This window comes from Podarcis vaucheri, assembly GCF_965113315.1.
Source record: "Podarcis vaucheri genome assembly, chromosome: 1".
Taxonomy (NCBI): domain Eukaryota; kingdom Metazoa; phylum Chordata; class Lepidosauria; order Squamata; family Lacertidae; genus Podarcis; species Podarcis vaucheri.
The window spans coordinates 85571172-85583616 of NC_138759.1; the positions used below are offsets into that span (position 1 = coordinate 85571172).

The 12445-nt window shown below is 47.2% G+C and overlaps 1 protein-coding gene across 1 annotated transcript; it reads left to right on the forward strand.

Annotated features, from left to right (window-relative positions):
* Nucleotides 1-1788: 1788 nt before the first annotated feature.
* On the forward strand, nucleotides 1789-2724 carry LOC309517249 (olfactory receptor 5AR1-like; the record flags this gene model as incomplete). Its single annotated transcript, XM_082196391.1, has 1 exon — nucleotides 1789-2724. The coding sequence occupies one exon, from the start codon at nucleotides 1789-1791 to the stop codon at nucleotides 2722-2724; it is 936 nt and encodes a 311-aa protein (XP_082052517.1).
* Nucleotides 2725-12445: the final 9721 nt, after the last annotated feature.

Sequence of the window (12445 nt, forward strand, 5' to 3'; positions counted from 1 at the left end):
ACAAATATGAAATATTGGGCAAGAGGTTTTATAAAAAATGTTACTGTTAGCTTACACAGTTCCAAAGGAAGGAGTATGTCCCTCCATAGTTATTTTCATTGTTGTTGCCTTTGGGAAGAAGGGGATGTATGTGAGCTTTTTCACATATTTTTTGGAGCATGCATTCCCCTTTCCCAAGAGCAGCAATCACCTTGGTAGGCAGACAAAAAAAACTTTAGAGTCATAGACTCTTACATACTGAAAGGGCATGACGGTGTAAAATAGGAACACAATCCAAGCAGGTTCCTTTACGCCTCAGAATGCTGTAAATAAGTGAACAGCAGGGACAATCAAAATTCCACTTCATGAAGACCAGATAGTACAGACAGCTAAAGCAAGTTGCTCAAAATGCCTAAGTAGCTGGACCTTGGTATGAAAGAGTTTCCCATAGTGGTAGAATGTGGATCTGTATTGAAAATAAATTACCACTCACCCCCTCCAAGAAGAGGGCGGGGTTTGGGACACCATGCAAGCCTTAGTTCAGTGATGGCCAAACTTGGCCCTCCAGCAGTTTTGGGACTACAATTCCCATCATCCCAGACCACTGGTTCTGTTAGCTAGGGCTGATGGGAGTTGTAGTCCCAAAACTGCTGGTGGGCCAAGTTTGGCCATTACAGGTCTTTGTTCCATTAAGTATTTTGTTTTTGTGGGACTGTGGAGTCAAAAGTCAAAGTTCATTTTCAGAGGTTTGTGACATAATCCAGTTCCATAAAATGAATGGACTGTCGCCAATAATATCAGCAGAAGGTGGAAAAATTTATGCTTGTAGTTTGTGAGGCTGATTCATTCCTACAGTGTTCTCCTATGAGATATTGTTGGCATAATTGTGGTAATTCGTTTTAAGGTAGTGTGGTAGTCATCCAGCTGCAGGCATTCTTTTGGGTTGCATTTCAGAGCAATATGCAGTAAAATAGGTAAAGGTAAAGGGACCCCTGACCATTAGGTCCTGTCATGGACAACTCTGGGGTTGCATGCTCATCTCACTTTACTGGCCAAGGGAGCCGGCATACAGCTTCTGGGTCATGTGGCCAGCATGACTAAGCTGCTTCTGGCGAAACCAGAGCAGCGCACAGAAATGCCATTTACCTTCCCGCCTATTTATCTACCTGCACTTTGACATGCTTTCGAACTGCTAGGTTGGCAGGGGCAGGGACCGAGCAACGGGAGCTCACCCCACTGCGGGGATTTGAACCGCCGACCTTCTGATCGGCAAGCCCTAGGCTTTGTGGTTTTGACCACAGCGCCACCCACATCCCTATGCAGTAAAATAAAAGCATACTATTATAAATTAGTTCAGTTTTGTAGGATTCATTGATCACCCAGGGCTTCAGTTCCCCCACTTCATTTATAATACTTCGCAACATTCCTGGTAATCTCTGTTGCCATACTAGTGGGGAGCATTGAGATAAGAATATTAACCATTGTTGATTCTTTGACCTATGCAGTGTTCATATGAGGACAAGGGAGTGTTGCTCACATCAGGGAGAGTACAGGGATGTCTTCAGCTAACACACATGATCTTTTTGTTTTCCCTGATCGTAAAACACCATTTCATGAAGCTGTCATTTGTCTGTATTTGACAATTGCAATGGAATGGTTGCACTCCTCTTTCAAGACTTAAAATTGTGGCTTCCTGAAGCTTTTGGTGGTGATGGACATAGTACACACTGTAATATCTAGTTTGGATCTAATACTATTTCATCATTGTTCTCCTATTTTTATTTGCAGAAGATAGCACACCTTAGTAAAATGTCAGAAGGAAACTTCACCGCAATGACTGAATTTGTTTTGCTGGGATTCACAGATAACCAGAATCTGCAGGTTCTTCTTTTTGCTGTGTTCTTACTGATTTACATGGTGATCTTGGTGGGGAACATTGGCATGATAACATTAATTACAATTGACTCCAGGCTCCACACTCCCATGTATTTTTTCCTGAGCCACCTGTCAATGTTAGATATTGGTTACTCCACTGTCATTGCTCCCAGGACACTGATGACCTTCGTAGCAGAAAGCAAAACAATTTCCTTCACTGGCTGTGCCCTGCAATTTTTCTTCTTCTGCATTGCTGTATCCTGTGAGTGCTGCCTGCTGGGTGCGATGGCATATGACCGCTTCATTGCAATCTGCAACCCACTGTTGTATACTGCTCTCATGTCCAAAAAGCTCTGTTATTTGCTTGTGGCTAGCTCGTATCTAACAGGTTGTGTGAATGCAGCGGTCCAGACTTCATTTATATTTACTTTGTCCTTTTGTAGATCCAACATCATCAACCATTTCTTCTGTGATGTGGTCCCTATTCTAAGCCTCTCCTGTTCAGATACAAGAGTCATTGATATGATTAATTTTAGCTTCTCAACAGCAATTGTATCCGTAACTATCCTGGCCATTCTTGTCTCTTACACATACATCCTAGTTGCCATCCTTCGGATCAACTCAGCCGAGGGCAGACGAAAAGCCTTCTCCACCTGTGCCTCCCACCTTACAGCTGTCACCATTTTCTATGGCACAGTTGCTTTCATGTACTTACGGCCCAGTTCAAAATATTCCATGGAACAGGACAAAATCATCTCTGTTTTTTACACCCTTGCAATACCTATGCTGAATCCACTCATTTACAGCCTGAGAAACAAGGAGGTAAAAGAGGCTTTCAAAAGGATGATTGGGGAAAAGATTATCTCTTAAAGACATTAACGTCCAAAACAATAAATCCAATCCTACAGCTTACTTCATCCTTTATTGCAAAGTCCGTATTACTATTTCCTTCTCAGTGAGTCAGATCCAGGCTAAAGCTACACTTCTATTCTTAATTTGAGTAGCTCACACTAAACTCCATAGGGTTTATTTCTCAGCAGGCATTTTTGTATTGTTCTGTGCATTAATTTATATCAAGTCCCACTGCAATGTGTGTGAGTTCTAAGAGATAGGTATGCATCAGTAACATTTTTGATCGAGTGCATAAACTATGGTGGTCATGCCCAGTAAGGAGACTGAATAGAGCATTCCCATCTCTCTCCCCAAAATAGGCTGCCCTCGCACATCTTATCACAATGTTTAGAAGTTATTATTCATTGGCTTTCTCCCCACTACTGTCTCGTGTCATAATGCCTGGGGGTGATGGAATGGTATGTGCACATATACATGAATAAATGAATGAAATAGGTTTACATGGAACTCTCTGTCATTTACTTATAATGTGGTATTAGAGTGGCCTGGCTTGACTTTTAATGGTGGCCTTTAACGATGTTCCTCTCTTTATTAGCGTTGCTGGACGAACACTTTTACTGTTATGTTTTATTCCATGTTATGAATTTTAAATGTTTAATGAGCTGTTTGTCTTCTAGTATGGTGTAGGTCACTTTTTCAGAAGTTTTGTAAAAGGCAATGAACATATATTATTATTAATAATAAATAAATAAATAAATTTTGGCAACCAAAAAAGTGAATCCTTTGTTCCCATGTCTATTTAGGTACACACATAGCCTCTTTACTTGAGTTTTTCAGCTCATTTAACTAAGCCATTTCAATTTGGCTTGGCGGGGGGTTAGTGAGCATTCAGTGAACGCTCACTCACATTTTAGAGATTCAGTCATTTGATGCTACCTCATCTGTCACATGAGGGGGTGAACAGCATGACCATTATCTATTTGCATGTATTAATAACAGGACTTTTTTCACCTGGAATTTACTGGAGCTCAGTTCTGGCACCTCAGGTGAACAAGGGAGTGTTCATTTTGAGTTCCAAAAGAGTTTCTATTTTTCTAGAAAAATAGCACTGATTAATAATGTAGATCTTTAAAAAGCCATTCACCGTATACAATGGGCTCATTCCTCAGCAAGGCATTATTCAGAGATGGAGCCTATGCCCGCACTGCCCAGGGCAGGCGCACTCCCGAGGGGGGGCAGGGTATGGAGGGTGCCCTTCCAGGCATGAGACAGCTGCTCAGGTGCACAGAGCGGCGCGCACATGCCCTGCAGCCAGGGGCGGAGTGAGCTGCCCATGTGGCCAGAGTGAAACATTTGGTGTGCTGCATGCCCACGACTGCCAAATGTCACCCCGCTCAGCGAAGACACCTGGGGCGATCCGCCCTCACTGTACCTCCCTTCCTCCGCCCCTGGCATTATTGCCATATATTTGGCATGTGTCCATCTACAGCTTCACATGGTGCCACTAACAAATAATGTATCTCCAACAATCTCTGCCTGGTACTGCCTCATTGATGCTGAATAGCTGGATGTAGAAAAGACTCAGAATGAGCTTGAGGAAATAAAAAGTTATTCACTGCTTACCCAAATCTTGAAAGAGAGGTAGTCAACTCTATGAAATGGTGATCTACAACCTGTGTGCCACAGTAGAAAAGGCCCTGTCTTGTGTCCCAACTAATCAGGTTTATGAACATGATGAGGCAGATTAGTAGAGTCAGAAGAAACCTTTGAAAAGAGGCTATCAAGCAGATTTCCTTCCATCCACTCATTCAACAACATCTGCTGTGAAAGCTATGCACTTTAGTTCTCTGCAAGGAATGTTGTTATTTCTTAACGTGTACTCAAATTGTAACATAAATTGCTTTGCAATATTTCATTCTTGGCAAAGGCAGGTGTACACTAAGACACTGCAAACCTAATTGTGTGTGCTCAGAAGTAAGGCCCGTTGAATTCAGATGGACTTATTGCCAGGTAATAGATTTAAGATTGTTCATTTGAATTTTATTACTGCTCCTCAGTTCAAGTCCTGGTCTCTTTATCAAAATGGATACAGTAGAACTGCCTCAGGTTACAAACGCATCAGGTTACAAATTCTGCTAACCTGGAAGAGTTACCTTGAGTTGAGAACTTTGCTCCAGGATGAGAACAGAAATCGTGTGCCAGCGGCTCCAGCAGCAGCAAGAGGCCCCATTGGCAAAAGCACACCTCTAGTTAAGAATAGTTTCAGGTTAAGAACAGACCTCTGGAACGAATGAAGTTCGTAACTAGAGGTACCACTGTAGAACCATCTGGATTTGACTGCCCATTTTTGACCACTATAGATATTCACTTTTAAATTTGAATTTGAATTCATTTCCCTGCCCCCTGACATTTTCTGGACATAGATAGTACCTACTCAATGCCTGAGTGAGGGCAATTAGACAGCATAACAACTTTATACTGAACTGTGAGATTCTAATCCCACGTACACAGGAGTGACCCGCACTGTTAATGAAGCAGCTCAGCCCTAGCAGATGAGCTGCTCTGGATGGCTCTGTCTAACAATCATCACGTTGCAAGCACTTTTCGGTCCTGCAGGTCCCAATGACTTTGTTGGTATTGTTAACTAGTGTTGATAGCTTAGGGAATGTGCAACAAACTTACTCTAAAACAGCGGTTCTCAACCTGTGGGCCCCCAGATGTTGTTGGACTACAACTCCCATCATCCCTTAGCTCTGGCCTTGCTAGCTGGGGTGATGAGAGTTGTAGTTCAACAACATCTGGGAAACCACAGGTTGAGAAAGGCTGCTCTAAAACAAGATAGAGGAAAGTAACTAGTGAAGATTCCTCCTGAATTGTGGGCTGGATGGAGAGAGGCAACTTCTGTTAGAAACTAATTAAAGATGAATAGTAGAAAGTAAAAGAAATTCCCAGGCTGTATGTCCTCAGGTGATTACGCAGAGATGTCATACAGAGTATTTTAATTTATGCCTTTGAGGAATTTGGTCACTAGGTGGTAGCAAAACAACTATAAAATGAGCATTTCTCTCTACATCCCTTATTCTAGGGCTCTAGGATCGACATTGATCATCTTCACAAGTAAGGTTTCTTACAATACATTTCCTAGCCAGATATAATCCAAAATTCCTGTTAAACTCCCCACTAGCAGTCAAATTTATCAACAGTGCATTTCTCTGGAAGCAAATTTATCATCTAAGCATTGAGGGGAGGGTGTTCTTGCTTGGTTACAGTATCTCTGAATTCTACCTCTTTTGCACTGATCCAGCAAACAGGTTTATGTGCAAATGAAGGATGTCAACATACTGCAGAGGAAGTAATTCTTTATCTACTGCAGCTACCTCACAACTATAAAATTAGCCTTTCTATCAATATGCCTAACTTTGGGGCTTTAGGAATGACATCTGTCCTCTTCACAGGTAAGACTCTGTCAAGGGGTTGATTAGCTGCTTGTGCTTGAAATTGTGCCCCTTCAGAGTTTGTGCGGCCCCACAAGCCTCTGTGTGTGACAGAGCTCCTCAGACATGTCTGCTCTAGTCACTAGTAGAGTCCGACAGTGGCTGTTTGCGGAAACGCCTCCAACAAAGAAGTTCCTTAACGGAAACACGTCTCCTGGACTCACGACGTGACAGCTTCCGACGAAGCATGGGTCTCCCTGCAGTTGCTTCTGACACCTCCCCACTATTTTCGCTGGAAGTGTCTCTCACCCCTTTCTCTCCCCTGCTTCCTGCCTGCGTTGCTGCGTCTCTCTCAGTATTACTGAGATCCTCCTCCAGAGACCCCGCGCTCCCCCTGCTGGTCCCTGCTTTGGCTGTTGAGTCTCTCCCAGTCTCTGGGAGCCCTACCACCTCCTTTTCCTCTGATGTCAGTTCCCTGACATCCACCTCCCCTCCAGGGCCCCCTTCCCCCCCGCCCCCTCCCTCTCCTCTGGGCGGTGAGGAGCTGAAACCCCGAAACGAATCCTCTTCATCTTCAGACGTCTCGAACATTTCCCTCCATCGGTCTTCGTTCCGACTCGCTGAATCCTCCTCCACCTCGGAATCAGAGAACCCCTCCAACTCCTCTTCTTCGTCGGTGGTGGCGAAGTATTCCCTCCGGAACCTCGCCACTGGCTGGGGTTTACGAGGGAATCTCTGATGAAAAGTTTCAATCAGAACCTCGTCATCTACATCCTCTGCCCTGACCCAGGTGTTTTCCGACTCCGGCTCCCCTTCCCACATTACCAAATACTCTACTTGCTCTCCCTTCCACCTGGAATCGAGAATCTCCGCTACATGGTAGCTGTGTTCTTTTTCCTCCATCGCTGGTCCCCTATTGACCCTCCCCTCTCTGTCCCCTATATACGGTGACAGCAACGATCTGTGGAACACTGGGTGCAACTTCATGTGGTTCGGTAACCGGAGTCTGAAAGCCACTGGGTTGACCTGTTGCGTGACTTCAAATGGGCCCAGTCTTTTGGGTCTTAACTTCTTACAACCTCCTTTAAATGGTAACCCTTGGGTGGACAGCCACACCTGGTCCCCCACCCTAATGCTTTCCCCTTCCCTTCTGGTTTTGTCTGCCTGCCTCTTATATTCCTCCTTCGCCCGGTTTAAATTAAGTTGGAGTTGGCGATGGATCGCTTCCATTTCTTCAACGAACTGTTCTGCGGCTGGAACGCTCCAGTTCTCCCCCTCCCCCCCTGGGAAGGCTCGGGGATGACACCCGTGATTGGCCAAAAAAGGGCTCATCCCCGTGGACACGTTCTCTGCATTGTTGTAAGCAAATTCTGCCAACGCCAGCTTCTCCACCCAATCATTCTCTCTGTCATTAACATAACACCTCAAATATTGCTGGAGGACACCATTAGCTCTTTCCGCCTGCCCGTTGGTTTCTGGATGACGGGCAGTAGAGAAATTAACCTCTACATGCAATAAGCTCATGAGCTTCCTCCAGAACCTGGAAGTAAATTGTTTCCCTCGGTCCGAAACCACCCTCAAGGGGGCGCCATGCAACCTAAACACATTTTCCACAAACAATTTGGCGGTTTCTTCTGCTGTGACCGCATGTGAGCAGGCTATAAAGTGGGCCATCTTGGTTAACAGGTCTACCACCACCATAATGGCTGTTTTCCCTTTGGACCTGAGCAGATCAGTCATGAAATCTATTGCCACTGCCTCCCACGGTCTTTCCGGCGTGGGTAGTGGTTCTAATAAACCTGCCGGTGCCCGCCTCTCCCCCTTGGCTCGTTGGCATCGGTCACACCCTCTCACATACTCCCGCACATCTTCCCTAACCTTGGGCCACCAGAATTCCCTGGTAACCAGCCACATGGTTTTGTGTTGCCCAAAATGCCCTGCTGTGGGGTTATCGTGCAGTTGCTTGAGTACCTTTTCCCTCAATTCCCCTTCAGGTATGTATAACGCTCCCTTGTAGTACAACGCCCCATTTCTCTCCTCAAAACCCCCGGGTTTGTCTCCCTCCCTCCTGAGACTCCTGAGTTTGTCCTGGGCGTATTCATCCTGCCCCGTTCCCTCTACCAGCTCCCTTTGCCCCACCAATGCCGCCCCACACACCCAGCGGTCCTCGGGAATGACATGGGTCTCTTCGGGTGCACCCTCTCCCTCCAAATATTCAGGTTTGCGTGAGAGAGCGTCCGCCCTAACGTTCTCCGGGCCTGGTACGTAACAAATCTCAAAGTTAAATTTGGAGAACTCCTGGGCCCATCTCAACTGCCGTTGGTTGAGCACTCGCGCAGTTCTCCAATACTCTAGATTCTTATGGTCCGTGCACACTTGCACCTTCTGTTGTGCACCAATTAGTAGGTTCCTCCATCTCCGGAAGGCCTCATAAATTGCAAGAAGTTCCCGGTCGTACACCGTGTAGTTCCTCTCAGATTTGTTCAGCTTTCGCGAAAAGAAGGCACACGGTCGCCACTCTGACCCCTCCTTCCCCGGCTGCAGAAGAAGCACCGCCCCTATGGCTCTGTCCGACGCGTCTGTTTCGACCCTCAGCTTTTTTTGTAAATCCACATGTAGAAGTTGTTCGTCAGAGGCGAAGGCCCTTTTCAGTTCCTCAAACGCTCGCTCCGCCTCCCCCGTCCAAACAAACTTCTTTTTGCTGCTGAGACAGTCCGTGATGGGCGCCGTCAGGTGGGCGAAGTTTCGGATGAACTTACGATAAAAGTTTCCAAACCCTAGGAACCTCTGCACATCCTTCTTGGTCTTGGGTGTTTTCCATTCCAGCACCGCTTGAACCTTGCCGGGGTCCATGGCCAACCCCTTATCTGACAAGCGGTACCCCAGGAATTCCACCTCCTTGGTATGAAACTGACACTTTTCCAGTTTCACCCACAGTCTGTTGGCTTGCAGCCTGCTCAACACTTCTCTGACGTCTCTCACATGTTGCTCCTCATTCTCCGAATACACCAACACGTCATCTAAGAAGGCCACGCAATTCTTGTAGAGCAAAGGCCCCAGTACGTGGTTCATGAAAGCTTGAAAACACGCGGAGCCTGTTTGTAATCCAAAAGGCATAACGAGATATTCAAATGCCCCCAAAGGGGTGAACATGGTGGTCTTCCATTCATCCCCTTTCCTTATACGTATCAGGTTGTACGCCCCCCTTAGGTCCAGCTTTGTAAAAATCTTTCCTTTTCGCACCCTGGTCAAAATATCATCAATCCTGGGCATAGGAAAAGCCGCAGGCTCTGTCACTGCATTTAGGCGCCGAAAGTCACATACCAGCCTAGGCTTGTCCGTGTTTTTTTTATCCACAAAAAACACTGGGCTACCCCCCGCTGCCTTGGACTCCCGGATGAAGCCTCTCTTCAGGTTCTTGTCAATGAACGCTCGCAACTCCTGCATTTCCCTGTCTGACATGGCATACAACTTGCCTACAGGAAGCTGTGCTCCAGGGAGTAAATTGATCTGGCAATCAAAGGGCCTATGCGGGGGTAGTTGATCAGCTTCCTTCTCGCTGAACACGTCGCTGAGATCAGCATACTGTGGTGGCACCTTCCCCTTCTCCATTACTTCAGTCCCTGCCAGGGTGGCTTGGGCCCCTGCTGACCCCTTTTCCCCCCTGCAGTGTTCTAAGCAATGTGCGGAACCGAAGGAAACCACTCTTTGATGCCAGCCCACCAGCGGATCATGTAGGGCTAGCCAGCTCATTCCCAAAATAATGGGAGCGCCTCCCAAGGTGGCCACATTAAACGCTATCAGTTCTGTGTGCCTTGCCACCCTCATTATCATTGGGACGGTCTGCAAGCTGACTCCTCCTCCCAACAGCTCCCTGCCATCGATTGTGGTCACCTGCAGGGGGTTGCTTAAAGGGATAGTCTGTATCTGGTGTTCAGCAGCAAACTCCTTGCTCATAAAATTGCAGGAGCTGCCTGAGTCCAACAGCGCCTTTATTTTTAGGGGGTGTCCATTTTGCAGCTCTAGCGACACTTCAATCACTAGAGCAGGTCGCGGAGCTTCTGGTACGGGCACTTTCACTGCTCTTTGGCCTGGTTGCAGTGCCCTGACGGTGGCAACCAGGCGTTGGCTTTTACCTGCTCCGTTTCTCCCTGCTCTCCCCCCTCAACTGCGCCCACCATCCCTTGCCATTCCTTCCTCTGGGGGCAGACTCTGGCAAAGTGGCCTGGCTGTTGGCAGAGATAGCATTTCCGGGCTCCCTTTCCCTCCTTCTTCGCCCCCTCACTGGGCTTTGAAACTGCGCGCGCGCGGGCTGTTCCGATTTCCATCGGCTCTGCCGGCGGGAAAGCTGGCTCAGGAATGTCTGGAATGCGTAACTCCTTCCAACGTTCCCCTCTCCCTTCCCGCCTCTCCAAGGCTCTTGCCTCCTGGCGCGCTCCAATGGTCAGCGCAGACTTGGTCAGCTGATCCATAGACACCGCCCTGGGGCTCCTGGACAGCTCGTCTTTCACAGCCGAAGAAAGACCTTCTTCAAATAGCATCTGAATGGGTGCTGCCGATAAATCCCACCCCAATCTGTGAATCAGCATGGTAAATTCAGTCCAGTGCTCACGGACAGATCTGCTTCCCTGCTTGCAAGCCATTAGCTGTCTGCGCACCACCCCTTCCTCAATATCGCTGGAAAACATGATATCCATTGCACGAAAGAATTTCATAGTGTCCTTTAGGATATCGTTGTGCGTTGCCATCAGGGGTCGAACCCAGTCACGCGCCCCCTTCTCAAGATGCCCAATTACGAAAGCAACTCGCGATTCGTCATCAGGGAACTCATCAAACTGCACATTCAGGGCATATTGCATCTCTGTCCTAAAGGCATGGTAATCCTTGGGGTCCCCCCCAAACTTCTGCACCAATCCTGGTACCTTTCTGGGGAACTGAGTGGTTCTCCCCTTTTTGTCAGCATCCTGAGCCCTCCTCTCCTCGAGCCTCGCCGTCTGCAGCGCAAGTTGGACCTCCAACGCTCGGTATCTTTCCTCCAAGCTTGGACCGGCTCCACCCCCTGCTCCTCCGGCTCCGTCTCCGGCTGGGTCGCTCATGATGCTTTCTCCTGCACAGGCAGCGTACAGAGACTGTCGGACTGCTGTCAAGGGGTTGATTAGCTGCTTGTGCTTGAAATTGTGCCCCTTCAGAGTTTGTGCGGCCCCACAAGCCTCTGTGTGTGACAGAGCTCCTCAGACATGTCTGCTCTAGTCACTAGTAGAGTCCGACAGTGGCTGTTTGCGGAAACGCCTCCAACAAAGAAGTTCCTTAACGGAAACACGTCTCCTGGACTCACGACGTGACAGCTTCCGACGAAGCATGGGTCTCCCTGCAGTTGCTTCTGACACCTCCCCACTATTTTCGCTGGAAGTGTCTCTCACCCCTTTCTCTCCCCTGCTTCCTGCCTGCGTTGCTGCGTCTCTCTCAGTATTACTGAGATCCTCCTCCAGAGACCCCGCGCTCCCCCTGCTGGTCCCTGCTTTGGCTGTTGAGTCTCTCCCAGTCTCTGGGAGCCCTACCACCTCCTTTTCCTCTGATGTCAGTTCCCTGACAGACTCCTAGCCTGATTTATTCTCAGAGTGCTTAGGATATTTATTTTTTGGCAGCCAGATGATATCTATGGACAGTTCCATTCTCTGCAAGCAAGGAATTTTTTTTTGGAATTTAGCTTGGTTTCTTTTCACAAAAGCTGGGGAGGTTGACTTCTGATGATGCTGCACTAGATCTTTCAAGTTTTGTGTGATTGTAATTAGGAATTCAGAAATGGAGATTTAAAATCACCAGATAAGCAGTTTATTTGCTTCATGTTTTTTTATCTGGTACTGCAGCTGGATTCAACCAAAAAGGGGGAAAACTCAGATTGAAGTGAGAGACACATTTGCATATCTGGGCATTGAAGGGAGCGAGTTAACACCCAGTTACAATATTTTTGCATTCTCTCTTTATGACCTCCATCCAACAAACATGTTTATGAGCAAATGGAAGAGAGCTTGCCTGCTGAAGGGCAATTTGCATTGTACCTTGGTTCTCGAAAAGAATCCATTTGACTCCTGGAACCGTTCAAAAACCAAAGCGTAGCTTCCAATTGGCTGCAGGAGAATCCTGCAGCCAATTGGAAGCCACCAAAGCCGTGCTGGATGTTCGGCTTCCAAAAATCATTTGAAAACCAGAACACTGACTTATGAGTTTCAATTGTTTAGAAGCCAATTTGTTCGGGAGCCGAGGCATTTGAGATCCATGGTATGACGGCGCTTCATTATTTTCCA